This window comes from Pseudochaenichthys georgianus, chromosome 19 (assembly GCF_902827115.2).
Source record: "Pseudochaenichthys georgianus chromosome 19, fPseGeo1.2, whole genome shotgun sequence".
In the NCBI taxonomy this organism is placed as follows: domain Eukaryota; kingdom Metazoa; phylum Chordata; class Actinopteri; order Perciformes; family Channichthyidae; genus Pseudochaenichthys; species Pseudochaenichthys georgianus.
The window spans coordinates 2,832,895-2,857,489 of NC_047521.1; the positions used below are offsets into that span (position 1 = coordinate 2,832,895).

At 40.5% G+C, this 24,595-nt stretch overlaps 1 protein-coding gene across 1 annotated transcript; it reads left to right on the forward strand.

Annotated features, from left to right (window-relative positions):
- Positions 1-7,477: 7,477 nt before the first annotated feature.
- LOC117464492 (uncharacterized) lies at positions 7,478-9,269 on the forward strand. The gene is made up of 6 exons (XM_034106945.2): positions 7,478-7,600; positions 7,756-7,849; positions 7,984-8,311; positions 8,391-8,556; positions 8,694-8,821; positions 8,946-9,269. Exons 3-6 carry the CDS (start codon positions 8,285-8,287, stop codon positions 9,267-9,269), a joined length of 645 nt encoding a protein of 214 aa, XP_033962836.1. The 5' UTR covers positions 7,478-7,600; positions 7,756-7,849; positions 7,984-8,284.
- Positions 9,270-24,595: the final 15,326 nt, after the last annotated feature.

A 24,595-nucleotide genomic window follows, 5' to 3' on the forward strand; every position in this document is an offset into this window, starting at 1 on the left:
GGCCTGGGCCCACCCACATGCACGTCTGGCCCACCCACAGCCAATCAGCGCTTCATAGCGCAGAGCCGGGAAGCCCAGAAGGAAGTGACACAAACTGCAGTTCATCTAGTGGCCGACAGGGGATGGATGCAAAAAGGAGCAATTCCCATAGACCCCCATGTTAAAATGCCCAACTTTACAGCAGAAATAAACATCTTTCTTGCCTGGATCCAATAAAACGTATTCTGGATATAGTTAGATTCCACCTTCATGTCAATGGAATAGGGAGTGCATTTTTTTACCGTGAGTTTTTATAGTAAGTAAAGTAACTTTTGCCGTGAGTGAATGAAAGTATTATTTCATCTTGAGGTCTGCAGTTTAGCGTGTACACATTTGCTGAATATGAAAACACTCAGTGTGTGCCCATTGTGCGACTGTCAAGGATAAACAACCTGTGCCCCCGATATATGTTGTATGTATTATTGCTACACAAACATTACATTGCAGTTTAAGTGTCGCCAACTCCGTTTAAGAGATCTCGCCCCCGTCTGTGTGAGAGGGGGCGGGGCAGTTTACACACACGCAGCTGCTACAACATGCAGCAACACACACACACGGAGGAGATGGCGGAGAGAACGCGCTCCGAGGTGTGGTTAAACTATAGCCGTGTCTATGTGGACAATACTCGTTATCAAAAGTGGAATAAGAGTTTATCATGTGAGGGCGGTAACACGAGCAATTTGTCTAAACATTTAGCAAAAGTGCTCCACATCCAGACGGAGGAATGCACCGGGTTCCACTGTCTTTCTAGTAGCTCTGTAGCCCCATCCACGAGGAACGTTTCCACGTCAGGTGTTATGTTTGCTAGCAGCAACACACCGAGTTAACTACATTATACAAACATGGGTTAATGATTAGAGGAAACTGAGTTATTTATTTTGTTAAAGTTTCAGCTATTCTGTTTACAGTTCTGTCATCACATTATTTAATATGATTTGTTAAAACATTGTTGTTTCTTTTGATGTGAAATATTATGTATTTAATTTAAATAAAAAGCAATGTTAGTTTTGTTCACAATTTGTTTAGTGAGTTTACCTTGTTTTTTTCTCCAAAAGAACCGATAAAAGTAATGTTAAAGGACCGGATCGATAAGACATAGACATAGACATACTTTATTGTCATTTCAACAAGACACAGAGTGTACTATTAAAACGAAATTTCGTTGTACTGGCTGCAGGAACAGGACAATATAAAAACTTGCTAAAATTGTACATATAAATAAATAATAGTGACATGGTGCTGATACAATTAAAGATAAAGTGTGCGTTTAAAATATAAAGACTTACTATACATATAAATAAAATAGACATACTATATAACAAATATGTGCCCTTTACACAGCGCAATGTAATCTTTATGTTACTGGTCTGCTTGCTGTTCAGCAGTCTGATGGCTTGGGGAAAAAGCTATTGCAGAATCTGACTGTTCTGCTCTTAATGCTGCGGAACCTCTTGCTGGAGGGCAGCAGGGAGAACAGAGCATGGTGAGGATGAGTGGGGTCTTTAAAAATGTTCTGGGCTTTTGTTAGGCAGCGTTTCTGAGCGGTGTCTCTGATGGGAGGGAGAGAAACTCCGATGATCTTCTCTGCTGTCCTGACCACTCTCTGCAGAGACTTCCAGTCTTTGGCGTTGCAGTCTCTCGACCAGATGGAGATGCCGCTGGTCAGCACGCTCTCTGTGGTTCCTCTGTAGAACGTGGTGAGGATGGGAGGGGGGAGCTGTGCAGGAAGTGTAGGCGCTGCTGTGCCTTCTTAAATAGTGATGTCGTGTGAGTGGACCAGGTCAGACTGCTTGTGATATGCACCTCCAGGAACTTGGTGCTGTCTGTAGTCTTCACTGCTGTGCCGTTGATGTGGAGTGGTGGGTGACAGTGCTTTTTGTTCCTGAAGTCGACAATCATCTCTTTTGTTTTATCGACATTCAGGATCAGGTTGTTGGTGTTACACCAGTCTGTCAGATGTTTCACCTCCTCCCTATGCCTGTTTGTTGTTGTCCCTGATGAGTCCCACCACTGCTGTATCGTCCGCGTACTTTATGATGTGGTTGGTACTGAACCTGGAGCATAAGCGTAAGCGCTATCGATAAAAGTAGTAGTACCGTTAAAGCCTTAACGATAGCCATCCCTATGTGGATGTCAGTTTTACACACATTCTGAGGCCGCCGTGCCTATGTTTTTGTTTTCACTGCTAATTTATGCTTAAGTTCTATTGGTGCATTAAAAAATCATTACAATCATTAATGAAGTTTCAGCTCAGACCCCACACTTAATGTCTCCCCCTGGCCCACCTACATTTCTCCAGGCCCACCCACACAATAATTCCTGGCTACGCCACTGGTACCGGCCCATCGGGATTCGTCCCGATGGCCAGTCCGCCACTGCACCCAGCCCACGTAAACTGTCAACGGGGGGAGCCTCGCTGCGGGGAAACGGTGGACCTAGTGTCCCGATCGGAGTGGGAATAATAATAATAATCCGTGCATTTTATCCATTAATTTCCCCAACATTGTGGTAAAAAAACCACACGTTTAATCCATGTTGTTGGTGTACTACAACTACAAAAAGCATCGGTTTGTTTTCTCATCAGGAAATGCAGACCGGCTCAAACAAACGATCATTTAATGTATCATATGTTCGCCGAATTGACATGAAAGCACTAATAAATGTAGTTTCATCCACTTGAGTTTACAACCACAAAAATAATCGATTTGTTTTGATATCACATCCGACGGGAGGAAATTCAGCAGCTCTCACTCCCGATTTGTAATCCTAATGTAATCATCATCTTCACCACGATCATTTATGTTTATGTCGCCGAATTGACATGAAAGCACTGACAAATATGAATATACTGTAGTCAACTTCATTAAAACGTTATTAACGTGCCTAATCTCAGTAATTCACCATTTCTACGCATGACGACACACTTTGTCCGTGTTTGGCTCTCGAAGCGTTCCCGCATTGACGTCACTTCCGGCTTCCCCCAAAACTTCAAAATGAGTCAAGGAATTTCCCCGCGATGTTCGAAATTATTGATATTTAACGGAACGGTATCGCTTTTTCTTTTTTAAACTGACGGTTCGAGATTACTAGTAGCCCAATATTTCATTGCACAACAGTTGTTGGGATGGTGTCACAGGCTCTTTAACGTCACAGCAGGCATAACAACAGCCGGTGTTTCTTGTGAGGGTTTCCCCGGGAAACAAACACAATACTGCGTCACAGATTATTTTGCGGTATTTGAAATCATGTACGCAGTTCGCGACGTAACTAGGAGTCTACTAGTGGACGGTATCAGAACTACAAGTAAAACAAATAAAAAAATATATTTACATTTTTTTTTTTTACATTTTTTAAAATTAATTAAGTTGTTTATAAATGAATCTGAGGGCCGCAAAAAGAGAAGGTGGGGGCCGCCATTTGCCCATCCCTGCCTTACGTGCATTGTTGTTGTTAGCATCTGGTGCTAGCTAGCTGCGCTAACGGATATAAGGAGCTGTTTAAATGAAAACAGAGGAGCGACATTTCGCCACAACTGCGCCGAGCACTTGACTTTATGCAGGAAGCCAGACAGCGGGACATTGTACGAAAAAACAGCACACTCAGCTCAGATAGTGCGCAACATAATTGCAGCGTCCAGGCAGCTCCCGTTCGAGCATATGCCGTGAGTTGCACATAGCTCCAACGATCCATCACACACACACACACACACACACACACACACACACACACACACACACACACACACACACACACACACCACACACACACACACACACACACACACACACACACACACACACACACACACACACACACACACACACACACACACACACACACACACACACACACACACACACACACACACACACAATTTGTATTGTATTATTGTATGAGAGAGGTCATTGTTCAAATGATAATAAACATTAGCATAAAGCATATTTGTCCACTCATATGTTGATAAGAGTATGAAAAACTTGAAAAATATTCCTCTAAGGTACATTTAGAACAGATAAAAAATGTGCGATTAATTTGCGATTAATCGCGATTAACTATGGACAATCATGCGATTAATCGCGATTAAATATTTTAATCGACTGACAGCCCTAGAACAAACGCTACATGTGGGATAGATTCTTTATTGTATGAATGCTATTTTTATATTTTGATAAATTACTGTTGTGATTATTCAACTCAGGCATGTCATAAAGTCTAAAGGCTGTGACTAATAATACAATGTTTTAATTCTCCACCTTGTCAGTGGTAATATAACACACACACAGGCAACCTGATCTCACACAGAAGATGCTCCACAGAAAGGCACTCGCTGCTCAACATTAAAAACCATGAAACGTCTGGAGGACGTGATGTGAAATCATAAATGAATACTTACATTCCTTTCGAATATGGGTAATGGTTTTATATCAATAACGATGATATTCTGTGGTGCAAGAACTACTCAGAGTGGTCAATCAGTCAGTTACTAATACCACACTGTAAAAAATGCTAATTTCAGTCCATTTCAAATTCAAGTGTAGAAAGCTCTAAAGTATTATTACCATTTTCTTCTTAAAATATCACGTAACAGTAATCACAAAATGAGGAGTATCTGAGGAAAACGAGAAAATAAAAATATCTCTTTATCTTTTATGATTGACATCGATAAAGTCTCATAGACTTTAAAACAGTTAAAAATACAAATAAAAGTAATAAAGTCAGCCAAAATTACAATGGCACAATGACATCTCTCATCACTCTCTGCCCTCTCCCATGATGTTAATACAGACAGGTTTGCAACTTCAGAAAGACTGGAATAATAAGTGAAGATATTCTGAATATCATTCATTGTTTCTAAGATTAAATATGACATTTCAAGACTTTTAGCCACCCAGGTTGTGTTAGTGATCAGGGGGGTCTCCAGGATTACAGACCCTATGGCACACAGCAAAATCAAAAGTGTTATATTTTCAGTGTTGGAGTTGGAAATTTAAATATAGAGTTGTTTCAACTCATTTTAAGTGTCATTCAACTCCAAGATAGTTATTATTCAAAACGAGTTGGTGTTGAAACAGGGAGTCAATTGTTGAATTCTCCAAACAACTCTAGAGTGTTGATTTAATTACATAGCCAGTGTTACAATCTCTCTTTCTGTGGATCACTGGCTGTTGCTCTGTTGGGTGTGGCCGTGACTGTGAATGTGTGTGCGCGCAGTCGAGGCGGGAGACCAAATCGGAGGAGCATACCACCACATTCTATTTGTAGGATAAACTGACTAAAGTGTAAGTAAATGTTTCGAACAAGTAGCCTAGTACAGGTATTTATTTATTTAATTGAACAGCGCTTACCTTCAGCTACATAAATACTAATTATTTTACATTGACTGCTGTCTTCGCTCCACATGCTAGTAATATGTGCTGCTATCATTAGCCAGGGGTGTTTAACCTAACATCTTTTTAATATCATTACAAAGTCTGTTATTGGGGCGTTTAGCTCCATGTGTTAGTATATTAGCTGCTATTGTTAGCCGCGGGTTGTAAGCTTAAAGTGTTAGTAAGTTAGTAAGAAAATCAGGGACCCATCCCTACTGAGTTTTTTCTGAGATTACCCTGTAACATCGTTTGGAGGGCTGAAAGTATGTTTTTTTTCTTCTTTCATTGAGTATGTCATTCTTTTATCTATCTTGCAGTTGTGCTTCAAAATGTATCGCACACTTTGCTGGAGTCGGACCTTTCAGACACCTCATTCTCCGTGACCAATGCTTCATCCTCTGCGGTGTCTGATTCATCAGATGCAAGAATAGTTCTTGAGAGAGACAGTGGAGTGAAAAGAGTCCACGCTGATCGGGAATCAGCCAAAGAGGTACAGGGGACTACACTTTTGCAATTTACTCAGTTCTTTATTAATCATTAAACATGGATATATTGGGCAGATAACCTATGATTTGTATGGAATGCCCAAGATAATGACTTCCCATATGATTCTTCTTTATCTTCTAGATCAGGGGTGCCCAACCAGTCGATCGCGATCGACCGGTCGATCGCGGGGAGATTCCCAGTCGATCGCGAGATGTGTCTAAAAATAGAACAACAATATTCTGTTTTATCGTTAATGTCCTGTAACATAATCTTCCTGTGCCAGAATAATGCACTTGAACGCATCAAAGCTTTGTGATTGGCCGGCGTGACCCCATGTGTCGGGGCGTGGCTGGTGAGCAGTGGGCAGTGCACTAGTTCGCTAACGTTGTCCGTGTCAACAGGAGTGACAGTCCGCACACACACACAAGACCGCAATTATGGCAGAAGCAAAACATATATAATGTTCACTCCGAGTGGGAGGATGATTATTTTTGTATCTATTCCAATTCAAAGTCCATCTGTCTCATCTGCAATGCGAGCGTGGCTTTATCGAAGAAGGGTAATTTAGGAGCGGCATTTAAAAACAGTGCACAAACGCTACGAGACGGAATTCCCTCCTAATTCTGCCCTACGCTCCAAAAGGGGAGGGGCCTGAAAGGACAGCTAAATGCACAGCAGTCCATTTTCACCCGCCCAACAACAAGAGCAAGGCTGCTACCATAGCATCTTATCGTGTCAGTCACGTTCTTGCGGAACACATGAAGTCTTTCAAAGACGGCGAAGTTGTGAAAGAAGCATTCCTGGAGGCTGTCGATGCGTAATAAAAATAACAGCATTTCAACATGTTTTTGATATGATAAAAACTCAAGTTAGATACCGTTATTAATCAGCTGTAAGTTTGAGTTTGTTTGAACTTATTCATTATAATTATTGTACAAAATGGTATAAGAATGCAAACTTAAATTGATTATAGTCTATTATCAATTCAGGTTAAGAAACTAGTGTTGCTTGCATCCTATTTTAAAGGCATTTCTTTTTATAATCTACTAAAATGCAACAAAAAAAGGGTTTGATTCTATTAATTGTGTCTCTTTTATTGCACTGTTGCTGCAGATTCCTGAGTAGCTTCAGATCTGAGTTGTCTTATTAGTAAGCCTAATTTATACGTTTGTAGCAACACTATTTTGATATAATGGCAAAGAAAGGGTTCAGAGTCTTTTCTTTTTTCCTGTGTCTTATGTGGCAGCACTGTTCAATGTTTCTTGAAAACATTACCCACTGTAGTGACGTGTGAATAAACTCCAACTCTGTATCAACAACACTGTTGTGTAACTTCAGTTAAATACTTGTATGTGTGTAGATTAGAAAGAGGTAAGATAAAGGATCTGCAGTATTTTATGAAGTATTAATCATACAAAGGTCAGTTTTATACAAGTAGAAGTGTGTATTTACCTGGTAGTAGGCTGTCAGTAATGGCTACGCCTCTCTATTTGGACTGGTAGATCTTGGCAGACTGGCAACTTTAAAAGTAGCTCTCGGTTCAAAAAAGGTTGGGCACCCCTGTTCTAGATGGTCAGCGATGTTCTCCAGTCTAAGCTAGGGGGAGAAAAAATCTTGCAAGAGTATGCGACAACTAAAACATTGATGGATGGTACACGACGACAGATGGTAAACCTACTGGTGGCTGACATGATCGAAGTTCATGGGTAAGGACTGAATATTCCCTTTTGGTGTTAATCATGTTTTCACAGATAGTGCTAAGTAATGTACATTTTGGAAACAGCTGCTCACATGTTAAAACAATCTAAAGCTGTAAGGCATTTATACTTTTAAGATAAAATATATATATATTTTTTTAAAGGAGGATCCCGCCAACACATGTGCGAGAAAAGTGTGCTCTTGGCATCATCACTCTATTTCCATGTCTAAGAGATCCATACTCAAAGAATGGATACGTAAGTCTATGAATGAATGACCTGTATTCGAATTTGTGAAAAGGAAGTGTGTTCATTCTTAACTTTTAGAACAACCTTCCTGTAATGCTGTCACTTCTGTGTTCTCAGTTTTGATTTATTTTTGGATGTTACAGGAACACTACTATGATGCAGATGGTGGATCTGGCTACTTGGCATGGAGGATAAAGACGGTTCAGCGCAACACTGCGGTTCAGTCCCGGAGGTGCTACCCCAGCACTACCTATCAAGATGGTCCAAAGAGCAAGAGGGATTTTCTCTTGACTTGTGAGCAACTGACTGGCGAGGAATGCAGAGAGACAATATCCTTCATAAAGCATTCAGCTGACGAATCAGTTGTCAAAGAGAAGATGAAGGCAACATTTCAGTGTTGGCAAGCAATGACTCGGGACCAGCAAGCCTCTTCAACAGTCCTGGATGTGTTTCCTCGACATCCCTGGCTTGGTAAGAACAACATGTCATATTTTGTTTATTATTTGGATGGTCTGAGGGGTTGCCATGACTCATGGTGTTTCTCCTGTAGGTTGACCAAGATTTCACAATGATGTTTGGAGAAGAGATTTCTGGAAAAATGTTGGCGAGATGGCCCACTTTCTTCAAACCTAGGATCTTGGCAGACTGCAAGAACCTACACTCTAATGTTCATGTTGATGACCTCTTGTCTGCACAACAAAACTCAAATGAGTCAGGCAAGTATTTTCTCTTGCAGATTTTGTTTACTGAAAATCTTGAGACCTTTCAATGTTATCGGTTGCATAACCTTGATTTAAGACTATTTTCAGCTTTAAACGACTGACTGTTATATTTGCATATTTTTTGCCCCTAGGATGGGACAGTGACCTGTCAAGCATTCTACTCTTGGTTCATCTACTCCCCCCAACCTCAAAAGGCCATAAGAAGAGTGCTAAAATTAGCTCGTATCAAGCTGTCAGCCATGTTGTGAGATATCTCAAGGTAGGCATTATTTTATTTTTAGTATGCAGTTGTTATATCACTGGCACTCCTTGAGTTGGGACAATTTTGTTTTAAGTAGCTTAGTATGCCATTAAAACTTCTCTGTCTCTCTACGTTTTTGAAGATTGGAGCCAGTGTTGAGACCTTCCTTTCGAGTTTGGAACCAGGGCAGCCCTTCCTGCTGTGTGTTGGTGAACAGAAGAACAACATTCAACGGTTCTACGTCATCGTTGACCACAAGGCCATCCCTTGCAAGGGGCAGACATCCATGGCAGCCTTCGATGAACTCTTCAAAGCTCACTTCATCTTCAGTGTCAACTACCATGAATCCCTCACCAGCTTCTACACTTTCATACAAACCACGGTATTTAACATTGATATTGGAAGTGCCAAGGAAAGTCCCAGAGTCAAAGTACTCAGAGCAAGGCTTCTGCACACTGATATCTGAAGTTATTTACATCACTGGATGCAAATATGCTGATTTGTTTTATCTGTAAGGGACACCACAAAAGTTCTGCATTGCTTTGTCAGCATTTGAAATTTCACCATGGTTTATATCCTGGAAAGTCATTACGTTTGAAATGTGGCCAGCCGGGATGTTCTTTATCCTTTTGTACTTATTCAGGGTTCAAAAAGCACCTCTTCAGTCTGCACAGGGACACTGGTTCAACTAGTACTATGGACAATGTGGACACTCAACGAGAAACTGTTGAATCTTCAAGTTCTCAGGCAGTTTGTACTGACACTTCCGTAACCTCCCAGGTTACTTTTGATAAACAGCACGTGTTAAACATGTGTGGTTCTGTTGTAGCCCAGTTACAAGCATCTGGTGTTGCTGAGAGCACTGTCCAAGCAATGGTGGGGTCCATGGAAGAGCTTGTAAATGATATTCATAGACAAGCAAGAGATGCAGTTCTCAACTGCAGTTCAGAGGTCCAAGGCACTGATTTGGGTAAAAAGTTGGAAAATAGTTTTGATCAGCTAGAGAATCCTTTCACATCCTTTAATATCTTGGTTTCAGTCACGTGACTTCTACGACGCGCGAAATTCAAGTGGAGGTCAGGAAGTGAAAACGCAATCATTCATCAACGCAGGAATCATGGAGGACACCGACTATGTCAAACAATTAAATGAACCTGCACGCCGCAGATATCGTGAAAAAATCACAGTACACATCGGATACGATCCGTATCAGCTGAAAAAGAGCGACTTTTCTCGTGATTTATCAGATTTGCCCGCTATCGAGGCGATGGATATCACCAGCTACCTCGTCCTTCATACCTCCTACTACACGGCTAGCCAAATGAAAGCGTATAAAAGCCTGGAAGCTTTTAACTACTTTGTGTGTGGATGGGTGAATGACCTCGGCACCAAAAAGGCATTAAACAATTGTCGCCTTGTTTTTGCCCGGGTGAGTGTTAACTACCTATACCTTCTTACCTCTAAGTAGCATTATTAGGAGACATCTAGCTAGCTAACTTTAGCTACATGGACTCGTGTAAGGCAGGGTTACGGCTGTCGCCTTGCTTTCAGCATTAACTGGCCTGTGAGTGTTCTGTGTATATATATATATATATATATGTATGTGTGTTATGGTTACTGCGTCGGCGACGTTGTTTCGTTCCTACCAGAGGTCCCGAGGCCTCTTGATGACGCTACTTAAGCTGCCACGTTGTTGACATTTGGGGCGCTGGATCTGTGCTAGGACGCCATGCTACCATACCTCAGAATGTTTGTGTGTTATTGGTGCTTATGTGTGTGTCCTTATGATATTGTTAACAGAGGTTAACTCGGGTGCTTATGGTGCGTGTGTGTACTTAGGATATTGATGTGAGTGTATGTGTTTAGCTTAGGATATATTGTGTTTTGGTGACGGCGTTGCACTTGTGCGAAACGTCTCACCACTTCTGTCTTAAGTGTCCTGATTCGTGACTGTGATATTCTGTGGCCTTCGTTTTTGTGTACTGTTGTGTATAGACAGCTCAGAGCCTTTGAACAGCCTGCACGTTGTTTATATCACTCTATGTTGAGGTTAATATTAAAAACAACCTCTTTACCAAGACCCTCTGGTTATGTGTTGCTTCCCTTTTACCCCGAAACGAGCTGGGGACGTAACAGAACTAGACTAGCTAGCTATGGCTTGATGTTGTTAAATGTATATTACTAACTAGCAAGCTGTTAACTGGAGCTTCAATTTTGTAGGTCAACCATTCCCAGAGGTCTGGAGAAACACCATTAAAAACGTGGATTGTAGCTAAAGAAGATGGAGAGGTTGTTACAGCACACTGTAACTGTATGGCTGGGTAAGTCATAAAATAAATATCCCAACCCAAAGCATATTTGACAACACTTAAGCTCAGACAAAATAATGCCTGCTATAATATTCATGCTATACCATTACTAGCTTTTACGATCAATCTAGTTATTCTAGTATGTCTCTGTCTATACAGTTTGTCAGAATCCTGCTCACATGTTGGAGCAGTTCTGTTTGCTATCGAAGCAGGTGTGAAGATGAGAGAGACTGCATCCTGCACCACTGAGAAGTGCAAGTGGCTAATGCCATCACATGTCAAAAAGGTATTCAGACCCCAGTGGTCAGTCAGCTGTTCATGCCGTCCTTGCCTGTCTCATTGTTACACTGCACCTACATGTATGTTCACATACATGTTGGTCTGTCTCTCACATGTGCAGATTCCTGCTGCTCCAGTTGCGATGATAGACTTTTCATCCGCAAAATCCAAAAAGCAAAAACTGGATGATGCCATTGCTGGACGGACAGGTGAGAAGCACACATTTCAGCGTCCCACAGTCCAGGGTTCAAAATTGGAGCGAGGATCAGAGAGGTATATGCAGTTTTTCAAGACTTTGAGCAGAAATTCCCCAAGAAGTGCTGCACTGATGTCCAGGGAACCATATTACTAAGAATTTGTCCCTAAATCTGTGAGCAAGCTACCTAAACCACTACCTCAGTATAGGACACCAGAGATGCTACAGCTATCCCCAACAGAGTTGCAGAATGCATGCCAGGACTTCAGACAGGAAGAACTGACACAGCCACAGGTCCAGGCAGTAGAGGAGGAGACCAGAAACCAGAGCTTATCACCAATATGGTTTAGCCAAAGAGCAGGAAGGATCACAGCCTCAAGACTGAAGCAGGTTCTACAGACGAGTCTTGCACAGCCATCAAAGTCCTTGATCAAGTCCATATGCTACCCAGAGGCACACAAGTTCTCTACAGCTGCAACAAGGTATTTATTAGGGATTAGGGAGCCAATCAGAATGGAGTATTCACCCAGACCATGGTATAATTAAGCAATAGCTCACGACAGGCCGTGGTATTTGTTCATTATATCACAGCTAAGGGGCGTGGTTCGGCCCGACGCGAAGCGTCTGGACCGCTGCGTAAAAAGGAGGGTTTCTGCCCCGTTACTTCTCCGCTGCTTTCTTGTTCCAGTTTGAAAAGCAAACTGCAGGCAGTTTCCTTTTCAACGCAACTGTACAGTTTTTCTCAGACGCGGAGGGATACCGACTTGTTGTGAAAAGTAACTTAACTTAATTCTACCCGTGGTATACGCTGATTATATCACGGCTAAGAACCAATCAGATTGCTTGATTTGACTTGTCTGTTTTATAATGTACAATGTTCTATTTCTGTTCCTTGTTGTATACATTACAGGTATGGATGCAAATACGAGGCAACTGCCCGAAAGCAGTATGAAGGAGTACAAAGTCTGCACCACCAGAGTTTCAGCTGTAAAGACAGCGGGCTTTGGCTGAACCCTCAATGGCCATACATGGGAGCGTCGCCAGACGGATGTGTCACGTGCACCTGCCATGGAACTGGTATCTGTGAGATAAAGGTAAGTTATTTGTTCAGTATTGTGCTACAGTAAAGCGGGTAAGTATAGGATTGTGACGTGATCCTGAGTCTGGGGATCCTCTCCCAATACATTTTGAGCTGCAGACACTTATTTACAGTACAATATATTACTTTTCTTTTCATTGAACTTTTAGTGCCCACACAGCAAACAAGAGGAGGCCAATCTTCGCCTGTGTGCTGGAGAACAGGGCTTCTGTCTCGTCAACGATGGGGGAACTGTGAAGCTGGACAGGAGACATGCCTACTTCCATCAAGTACAGGCTCAGCTCCACGTCGTCATTCCCAGAGTTGAGAGTTTCTTCAGACTATGTGTTCTCCCTGAAGTGTTGGGACAGAAACTTACAAGGGGAAAGGTAAAAGTCATAAAGAGTTGGTGTGCTCATTTTTTTCCACAAGAACATGATGGTGCATAACTATCAGGTGACTAAAAGCCTCCTCTCCCTGTCTGCTGTTCCATTTTTCAGTTTCAGTTGCAAGATGATCAGGAGGGAGAGAAGGCGTGATTACCAGCACCTGTGGTCTGTCCTGGTCCCTGAAGTTGTGGTTCTCTCCTTGTTGTATTATTATTTGCACTGACCACACTCACTAGAGGAAGTAGGGCTGTGTGATATATTGCTATTGTAAAAAAGATGTTTACTGAAAATATTAAATGATACTAAGAAGACTGAATAATACATGGTTTCTTATTTACATTTACAATAACCCTCAATGGCCATACATGGGAGCGTCACCAGACCAATTGTCATCTCTAGAATATTGTTGAATGAATTAAGCCTGAATGTAGATGAAAGTTGTATATTGAGTAGGGCTACACAATTTACAACACACAAAAAGATGTTTACTGAAAAGAATTGAACACAAATTGTTTGAACACAAAAAGATGTTTACTGAATAACACATGGTTTCTTATTTACAAGACTACAGCTCCATGACTTTACGCCAATGGGACGACAGACACTGACAGATTAGACAAGGCACAGCAAATAACCCCAATCTTGTCAATTAATGCTAGAGCCTCACCTGGTTTTGTTAGCATGTGCTCTATGGGCACAGCCCTGCTTTGCAGAATCTGATATTTTCTTCTGACTAATCCTATGACTCTTTCGACATGAATACGCACATTAGCTATTTTTCTTGTCTCTTCCACCTCGTATGCTGACAGCTGACTTTTCCCCCTGGTGAATGCAGGCATTTAGTGAAGCACAGTAAAATCCCACACTATCGCCAATATGGAACCCACGGTCTGCTAGGACAATATCTCCAGGTAACAGGTTTTTTAGGAGCCCACTCTGTATTGTGATCTGTTTATCACTAACTCTTCCTCCCCAGGCACAAGATATGTAAGTGACATAGCCTTGTGGAGCAACACCAATCAGACATTTAACCGTATGGTGATGCTTGTAGTTGGACCATGTTTGTGCTCTAGCTAGTAAATTAGAGGGCCTCTCAATAAAAACTTCAAAACAGTCAACAATCACAGCAACTCTACACCCAAATGTCTGAATCCCATTGGCATTGTAGCTTGAAGTACATGTCGCTCTGGCCACTCAATTATAAATGCTGTACTCTCATGAAGTATGTCAATTAACTTATGCCAAATTCTAGAAGCAGTGGAGAGAGAGATGTTGAACCTGAAAGCCAAATCTTTCAGAGGGAGATTTAGTCTCAGCCTCAGCAAAACTAAAATGAACTGTTCAAATTTGGAGAGCACAGACATAGGGCCACAGGTGATGTAGGGCTCGCACAGTTGAAAAACCTGAAGTAAAACTAAGAAGTTGGGGAGCCCGGTGTAAAACTTTGTCTTCTCTTCGTTCTTCTCAAAGGACTCCTGGTTGAACTTTGTGTCCAGTGCCTTTGTCCGAAGATCTCCCAGCTCTGTTGTGTTCTGTCTCAGAACATCCTCCATCCTCTCGATGTCCTCCATCGTTAAATCAGTCTGGCATCCTGCATCTGCATACAATATAGCAGTAGCAAGCATAATTAGTTATTTAAAATAGTCAAATATGAATGTGAATTGTTGTGAAGTTATCTTTTTGACAACCTTTTTACAGACATGCAAGTTCTCTGTTCCAATTATTGCAGATTCTCAAGTTAGTACTCTATTTTCTAAACCTAATTCAAAGTTTGCATTGATTTTCTGACAATCACATTTGTAATATTTAATAATAATGCTGGTGGTTAATTTACCTTGTTGGTCATTTAATATCCCACTGGTGTCCTCTGGTTGTGGGCTGTCAGACGGGGGCTGCGTCGGTTCTGGGCTCTCGGTTGTCTGCAGGAGATCCAACAAAGCCTCTGCACATTCTGATTGTCTTTGTTGGTCTTCCTTGAGCTCCATCCTCTGCTCTCGTCGAAGAGATGCCTCTGATCTGGGCTTACTTGCTGTGTGGTAACCGAGGCTAACAGTGGGAGCCCAGTCTACCGACTCAACGTCACCCAAAGCGCTAGGGCACCCTAAAAAGTCCCATCAAAGTCCATATTAGACTACAGGTAACTTAAACATGATCACTATTACTAAGTAAATAAGCATTTAACCACAACCCAATAATACATAAACAAAGCCACAAAAACCAAGTTAGCTAATACCTCTGATGAAGTGGTCGCTGCAGACACGTGCATTAGACGACTCTGCTCCTCCCGACCGCAGATGTAGGTTTGAAAGCCATTTTTTCCGGCGTTCTTCGGTTAGCTTCTTAAATTGCTACGACAGTTGGACGACAACCTTCGGCACTCGGTAAAACCTCTTGTTTTTCTCTCGGCCGGATCGATTGGAACAACCGTAAACGACACAACACACCGGCATTTTCACAATGGTAACAGCAGCTAGATCCTCTGTCGAAAATTACTTCCTGACCTCCAATGGAATTTCGCGCCAAAGGAACGCAGCGGTGTGACGTCAAGTGAAACCCTCCTATACAGGATCCAAACGACAAAGGTTCTTTGAAGAAAAGTGGGGGATTGTTGAACCTGTTGAGTATGTTCTTGGGGTCAGATTTGATTTACGCAGAGATCGAACAACAGGAGTTTACAATCAGATACCTGTAACAGATAAATGTGTGTATGTACCCTTGTTGGGAACCCTTAAGTCTATATTTAAGAACAGTGAACTATGTGAATTATTCCTGCAGGCAAAACAACAAGAAGAAGGTACTTATAAAGACATAAGTGATGGTTCATATTTCAAAAGCAATGATTTGTTTTCCAAGCAAAAACACGCTCTACAGGTTCAACTCTATTATGACGATTTTGAGACAGCAAATCCCTTAGGTTCAAAGAAGGGTATACACAAACTTGGTTGTATTTACTTCATATTGAGGAACCTACCCCCAAAATGTAATTCTGTGCTGATGAATATTCATGTCGTGGCACTTTTTCATGCACAAGACCTGAACAAATATGGATTTGATGCAATACTAAAGCCTCTCACTGATGATCTTAAAATACTGGAAATGCAAGGGATAGAGGTGCCTTTCTCTGACTCGCCATTGCTAGGGTCTGTTATTCAAGTAACAGGTGATAATCTGGGTTTACACGGGCTGTTTGGTTTTGTTGAGTGTTTCAGCGCAACATACTGTTGTAGATTTTGTTTAACTACCAAAGGAGATTTACAGTCCGTCTTCACTGAAGATGACCCTGGTATGGTTTTTCGTACTAAAGAAACCCATGCAGAACATTGTGCAGCTCTACAGGAAAATCCTATTTTAGGGTCAACATTTGGTGTCAAGAAGACATGCTTGCTCAATACACTAACATGTTTCCACACCTCTGATAACTACGCGGTGGACATCATGCACGATGTGCTTGAAGGTGTAGTGCAGTACGAACTGAAACTTGTATTTCAGTACCTTGTCAATCAGAAGTGTCTATCTCTGGAAACACTGTCAATGAGGATCCAAAGTTTCAACTACGGATATACTGAGAGACGGAACAGGCCAAGTGGTTTAAAAATGGATGAGAGCAAAAATCTTGGATTGAATGCAATTCAGTCATGGTGTCTCTTGCCAAATGCTCCCCTTATTCTTGGTGATGTTGTTGAAAGAAACAACAATTGTTGGAATCTGCTCCTCCTCTTGATTCAGATTACAATTATTACAAATGGTATGACATATTATTTGAAGCATTTAATCATTGATCACCACAAGCTGTTCAAATCTTTGTTTCCTGACAGAAGACTTATTCCAAAGCATCATTTTATGATACATTATCCAAGGTGTATTCGAAAAATAGGTCCACTCCTCCATGTATGGTGCATGAGATTTGAGGCCAAACATAATTTTTTTAAAAGATCAGTGAAGAATTTCAAAAACATTACAAAAAGCTTAGTAAAACAACACCAAAGACATTTGGCTTATCACTGGGAGAATTTTAATTTTCAGAGGTTCGAGTTTGGTCCAGTCAGGAAGGAAATGATCGACAGTTTGGAGGGTGGTGAGGCTTTAAGTGCTGCATTTAAGGTGAATGCATACTGCGACGTGTCAACTACTAACTGGGTAAAGAACTATGGAACTGATTATGAAATTGGAATGTTTGTTTCCATAAGAACTGATAAAGAAACTCCTGTTTTTGGAAAAATCAATAATATCATTCTAAATGAAGATCGAGCTTTCATTTTGATTTGCAAAGTGGACACACTGTATTTTGATGAACACTATAGTTCATACTGTATTGAGGAGACGATTGATTCATGTTCTGTTATTTCTATTGATGATTTACGTTATTATAGACCCTATGACAAACAGTTTTCTAATGAGATGGATGGAAAAACATACATAGTGCCACATTGTCATATTGTGTAACCTGTGCATGGACGTACTGTGGAATGTTAATGTAAGACTATGTTGTATGTGTTGTTTTCACACAAATACAGTTACATGTTAACTGCAAACTTTGAAACTTGGCTTGTGTCTTTCTTTTATATCGTTTTTATTAATAATGTTGCATTGTGTGTAGGTGAAATTATAAATGGACACCCTACAGTGCTTATGAATCAACTCTAAAGAGTTAAATATTGAGTTACATTTTATATCCTTAATAGTGTTAATATGACTTTAACTCTATTTAGTGTTAAAAATGTACACTTGTGGTGTTAACTTTTGACACTGCAAGCTAGTGTTGCGTACATTTAACACTGACCGGTGTTGACCAGAGTTACATTTTAACTATAGAGAGAGTTGCTGGAACTCTGTCCTAGTGCAAACCTTTTAACACTTTCAAAAGTGTAGTTTTAACTCAAAACAGTGTGGACCTATATAGACACTTTAAAAGTGTTGGATTTGACTCTATAAGAGTTAAATTAGCACTGCTGATTTTGCTGTGCAGGTCAGATCTTTTGAGAACACCATGAATAAGCAGCATTTGTTGCTGCTCTACTTTGGGCTACTTTATACACAGTCAACGAGTTCAGATCAGTGCATTCCAAACACCAAAGGGAAACCAGATGAATGTGAAGGCCTGTGGGATGATTTAAGATGGAGTAGGCATCTAGTAAACTAGATTTTGAAAGTACTTAACCAAAAGTAATCCCAGAGTCGCATGTGAGTAATAGACTGCTGTTGCAAATATAAAACAATTAAAAAAGCAGATACATGATGAATCACATTTTGTTTTTTAAACACTAATACAAAGGGGACTCCAGAAACGAGACATCAAACAGTTTGATTAATATTTTTATTGTTGAAAAAATAACGAGTATCAGGTTTGTAGTTGTGGAGGGACTTCAACAGGAGTTCCTCTCTTTATGTACGCTGATGAGATTTCCTGCTCAGGCTCATTTGTAAGACATTTTAAACCCAGTATATCAAAATTCAAACACTCCAATATCCACAATAAAGGAGTTAAAGAGATACATGTCCATTCCAGGGTCAGTCCCTTTAACTTCCAATTACAGGTTCTATGTTTGAATGCTAGCAGTCCAACGACACCACGACACATCATTCACACTGATCAGCTCCGACACCCCAATGACCTACTGACTGCATTTACACCTGAACGCTCCATCAGGCCTCATGAAGACACTTGAGTGGATCAGAAGTCGTCGCCCAGAAGAAAAGAGTTGGAGGCAGCTCAGCCAATCAGAAACAGAGATTGTGTGCACTCGGATAATGCTGCATTTATGTCTAATGGAAAAATATGTATTTAAAAAATGCAGTTCACCTCAGCTTTGAAATGATGAATTCAAACCCTCTGATAAATGTAGAGACAGATATGGTTCCTTCCCATAGGACATAAATGCAGCATTACCTACAGACACACGTCTTCCATACTCTGCCTTCACTCTTTTCACACTGGACCCCATTAAGGAAGCATATGGCTGGTTTTTAATTTCCACTGATTTGTCCAGTACTGCCGTCCATTTTCAAAGCACCAGTTCTGAAGACTGATTCTCACTCTTCTTACCAGCTGCTGTTAAGTCCGATCACAGCACCCACTGTTTACATTTCAAAATGATAAAAAGGACCTTCTTTGCAATTTTGAAGCCAATAAAAGGCAGAAAGTAAACACTAGTAAGCTTGCAATGTCCATGCACGGTCATCAATACGTATTATTATTATTATTATTATTATACTACTTGAATCCGTTGGAGTGAAGAAAGTGATTACTTCATGATTTAAGTGAAAATGTATTAAGTTACAGGAATCGTGCCAAAAGAAGAATGAAATATAGTTGTATGGATTTTAGAGTGCAGGGTGCTTTGAAATCGGCTGGCAGTAATGTACATTATTTGTGGCCAATTACCTAAAACACGTCAAACCAGCTTCACGATTCTTTAATGGAGAGCGACTGATTTGGCATTTTGTTCACAGGAGAGCGAAAAGTCACAAACTATTCCATCAGTCTGCGGTGCATGATAGACAAATACAACTAACAGGAATAAAGTGACGAACAACCTGGAGTTAAACAAAAGAAAAGTTGTGGCAGTTGAGATGTAAACAGAGTAAAGCATAGAGCATGACGTCGCTCTAATCACCATCATGTCCAGTACGGCTACATGTGCATTTAAACTATTTGAGGCGGAGAAGGTGAGCAGTGTAACTCCGATATACATTCCAAACATCCACATTATGCAAGATGTTTGGCTTCAAAGGTTACAAGATAGCATGGGACATGTCTCTGTATGACCATATTCATATTTATGCATGTTTGAACAAATAGCATGTACTTTATCAAATGACTGTCCCCTAGTACCCTGAAGGCAGCCTGGACTATGCCACTGAAATAATGAATGACCTTTACATGGTTTTATTATATAACCAAATCAATCATATATGATTCAAAAATACAATACATTGATTTGTATATTAATGATAAATTGACTCAATAAAATAGAGTAAAACACTAATAAAAAATTGCCAAAAATTATATTTCTTTATTCCATATTTCAATTATAATCGTTTTCTGTTCACCTCGTCAGCTTACCATATTCCACATTATATTTTCTTCTTGCTATCATTTTTGCATTTGTATCACTGTACAATGAATGAGGCAGAAGCAGGAGCTCTGATTGGTCAGAACAACCAGCCAATCAGAGCTCTCCGTGCTGCTCAGTGAGTTTCAATAGTCGAAACATTAAATAAAAACTGCCAATAGAGAGTGAATATGATAGAATGTAAAAAATAAACAATTTCATTTTCATTCAAACGATTATCACATTTAAATACAGAATAAAGCAAAAATGATTCAAATGCAAATGTTTTTTACTGTTTTGTAAAATGTGTTTAATCATTTGATATTATTTGACATACACTGTAAAAGCCTTTAGTGGCACACTCCAGGCAGATGTTGCTTTTCTTTCTGATGATTAAGAAATTCACACTTTTTTAAATCAGTCTAAATGTAAAAAGTCTTGGGAATGATAAGTTTACTAACCCTGCTGTGGTCCTTAGTTAATGTGCCCACCTACGCTGAGATACATGTTCGCTGATTCGGGACAAGTCTTCTGCAGAAAATCAAACGTTGCATCATCACTATAATTCAGTTTATCATTAAACTCATTCATTAACAATGCCCAGTATACAAATGCATGATATGTTGTTTGTTATGTAGCCATGACGACACAGCCTGAACACAGAGGAGATTCACAAAGCTGCCGGAATGATACAAATAAATCATATTCAACACAAAGAGGAGACAACAGAAACAAGGCAGTGATTAAAAGAAATCTCTATCTCCTGTAAACATCCTTTAAAAGATTTGATTACTTCAAACATCAATTTATTATAAAAGGAAAAAAAACCTTAGAGAAAATATGATATTCTTATAGTTTGCAGTCTCTTTTGGTATAGAATAAAATCAAGGTTGGAGTTAATTTACAAAATATCAGCATTTTCATTCTATTCACATAACAAGCTACATAAACTGAAGAGACAAGTGGATGGGTTCAAATCAAAGAGAGGCTGAGAGGCCTCTGAGGGCAGGGGGGGGGGGGGGGGGGGGGGGTGGGGGGGGGGGGTCAAGTTTAAATCAGCTCCATGTTAGTGTAGAGAACAGACGGGGCAAAGCAACTGCTCACGAAGAGAAAACAATATATAGCAAATTATACTAAAGCCACGCATTATTAACTCGTGGCCACGTATTCATATTTTTATCACCAATGTCACCAGGGGGGCTCCGTATAAAAACACCAGGATGACTGTCTTAAGGCAATCAAGCCGTTACAAGTCTGTCCTGTTAAAGTAGGGCTGGACTCTAAAGGTGTGACTGCAGCTCTAATGTGAGGGTCTACATGTATTCAACATCTGTCCTGCAGTCTCACGTTCAGATCTGAAAGAGTGGTGCAGGGCTTCCTCCACAAAACTAATGGGATTGTTCAAGAGGAATGTGGATAATTACAAGAAATAAACTCTGTTCAGGAGGATCATCTCCACATATCATCTCCACTTTCAGGATTTTCAAATGCAATTTCCAACAGTAAAAAGCTAACCTCCTTAGCTAGCGGCTTTAGCTAGCGGCTATAGCTAGCGGCTATAGCTAGCAGCTATAGCTAGCAGCTTTGGCTAGCGGCTAACGGTCAGCGTGATGACATTTAGTTGTCTCATTTAGCCACTTGTTAGCAACAGCTGTTTTGAATGAGATGTAGAAGCTGTAAATATTTACCAGTGGGGTATTTACTGACATATTTGATGTCATAAAACAAAACGTAAAAAGTCTCTTCAGGTGGTGTTACCCACAGACCTTATTTCAGGCATCTAATCACAAACATGTTACAACTCTCCGAGACGAGGGATCCAGAAGCGGTACATGCTGACTCATTCCTGCACCACTCCTTGTCATTTAGTGGTGGATATTTCCAAACATATTTGGACTCAAATCCAATCCCTCTGCCTTATATTCTCATTTTGAGTGTTTCATCATGGAGGAATTCAGATTGTAAACAAATCATGTCAACCTCAGGATAAAAAAATAAAGTTTAAGCTTTAAGATTTATATATAGAAAATGGAAACAGCTGCTTATAATAATTTGGTCCACTTACTATTTATTTTCCAAAGCCTACAGTGTGTCCTTTAATTGAGGAAACACAATCTGCCGATGAAGACGATGAGACGTGGCTGAAAGCTCCAGAAACACACTGGAGATCAAATGTGTGTAATCAAACTAAGCCGTGAGAAATGGAACTCAAGATTGAATGAAAACATATTCTCAAGAAAATATAGAAAATATTGGTAGCAACTGAGGCAGCTTTGGGCTTCCATCAATTCACAGCTCAATGGGTGGGAATGGAACGTCTGCTAACCTTTAACATACCTGGCAGGATAGTAGTAGAACTGTGATATGCATACAGAATATCTGCAGATTCAGAGGGTGCATTCGCCAAAAAACTATATTAGTCAACCCTACAAAATAAAAAAGCAACATAAATCAGTTCAACTGATATTAGTGTAAAAAGGACGTGCTGACTTCTCACAACCAGTACATTAAAATGACTGCCCATCTGCACCAAGCCAAAACCAAATCAAAGTCAAATAAAATGAAAGCATTCGTTGGCTGTCTTCTCTCTTTAGCATTCTGTCCCTCTGCTGAGTCTGTCAGGCGACTCTCTCTTTAGCATTCCGTCCCTCTGCTGAGTCTGTCAGGCGACTCTCTCTTTAGCATTCCGTCCCTCTGCTGAGTCTGTCAGGCGACTCGCATTAAAGCAGCACGTTTCAAATATCTACAATCTTAAAATCCTCAGGGAAGTTTTATCACACTAGTATGTATTGTCATGACAACCAAGCACAGCATCATGTCTTTTCCAGTATAACATCTCTCTTTTGCCCTTGAACACAGAAAAACTATCCAGAACTTGGGAGGGAAGTAGTTCCTATTGTTGCCCAGTAATAACTCCCATTATAACAACTCAATCATAGAAAAGCTCATGGGTAACGCCAGAGCAACGGAACTAAAGACCAACCAATGAGCAGTGTTATCTTCCGATATACCTTTTCTTTAAACAAATGAGTACGACAATATAATGCCGTTCCTACAACTAGGGCAGAAAGAGAGGGGGGGGCACCAAGTAACTGCATTAAACACAGCACAGAGCTCAGGGTCTCGGAAGAGGTTGGGGGGGGTTTGGCAGCTGAACATGTACAACGATTAAAACAGCCATGGTAAAAGCTAATAAGACGTGGAAGGTCATGAGAGGCAGGAACATGACTTGAGATCAGAGTACACAACACATCAACTGAACGAGCACACAGCATGAGGATCATCCTGCGGACACGGTCATAGTAGTAATATTAACTATTTATTTCTTACAGTAAATTTACCTGAGTTAGATACCTGTAGACAGTGTTTAAACAAAAACACAAAATGACGACCCGACTTAAACCTCAACGCCTCCAGACTTTCTGTTGTACGCGCTGCCCACATCTCAAGAGGCCATTCGTGTGCCTTTCTGTCGTTGGGTTCAATGGATGCCAACGGAAACACTTATTTTCATTGAATTCTTTAACCTGTATGAACCAAATCCAAGAGGAGGATAAAAGAGTGGTCTAAAAGTTGGGTACTTTTCTAGTTTGACTGCATATCCAACAGTACACCTCTCTGGAACCAAATACACACAATTGGCAATATTTGCTTCAGACTTTTCTAGTGAATTGCATAACAGTAAATCTAACTACTTTAAATAAATAAATGGAAAAATCATGTAAAATGGATATTGCCATTACACTGCTGCGTATTGATTTGCAGCACTGCAATAGGCTGACACAAGCAGAGATATTTAAAGGGAACAGCTATAACAGTATAAGCGGTGTAGAAAAATCTGACAAATTCCTATTGATATATATATATATATATATATTGATATATATGTTTTGATATTGCAAAGCCTAGTTCTAGTTTGAGGTGTAAGGATATGCGATTTGAATAGAAATATACATATATATATATATATTTGGCCATGATATAAAAATGCCCTATTGCTGCATTTCAAATGGACTAAAGTCACATTGAGTTGTGTGAGCATCTGTAAATCTTGCATCTGGAGACGTTGCGTTTAAGTTCCGAGTCGCAATGCCTTCATGGATTGATTAGTGCATGTAGTGCTGCTGATCACAGGGAACACACAACGGTCACACACAGTCACACACACAGTCACACACACACAATGGTCACACACACACACAATGGTCACACACACACACACACACACACAATGGTCACACACACACACACACACACACAATGGTCACACACACACACACACACACACACACACACACACACACACACACACACACACACACACACACACACACACACACACACACACACACACACACACACACACACACACACACACACACACACACACACACACACACACACACACACACACACACACACACACACACACACACACACACACACACACACACACACACACACACACACACACACACACACACACACA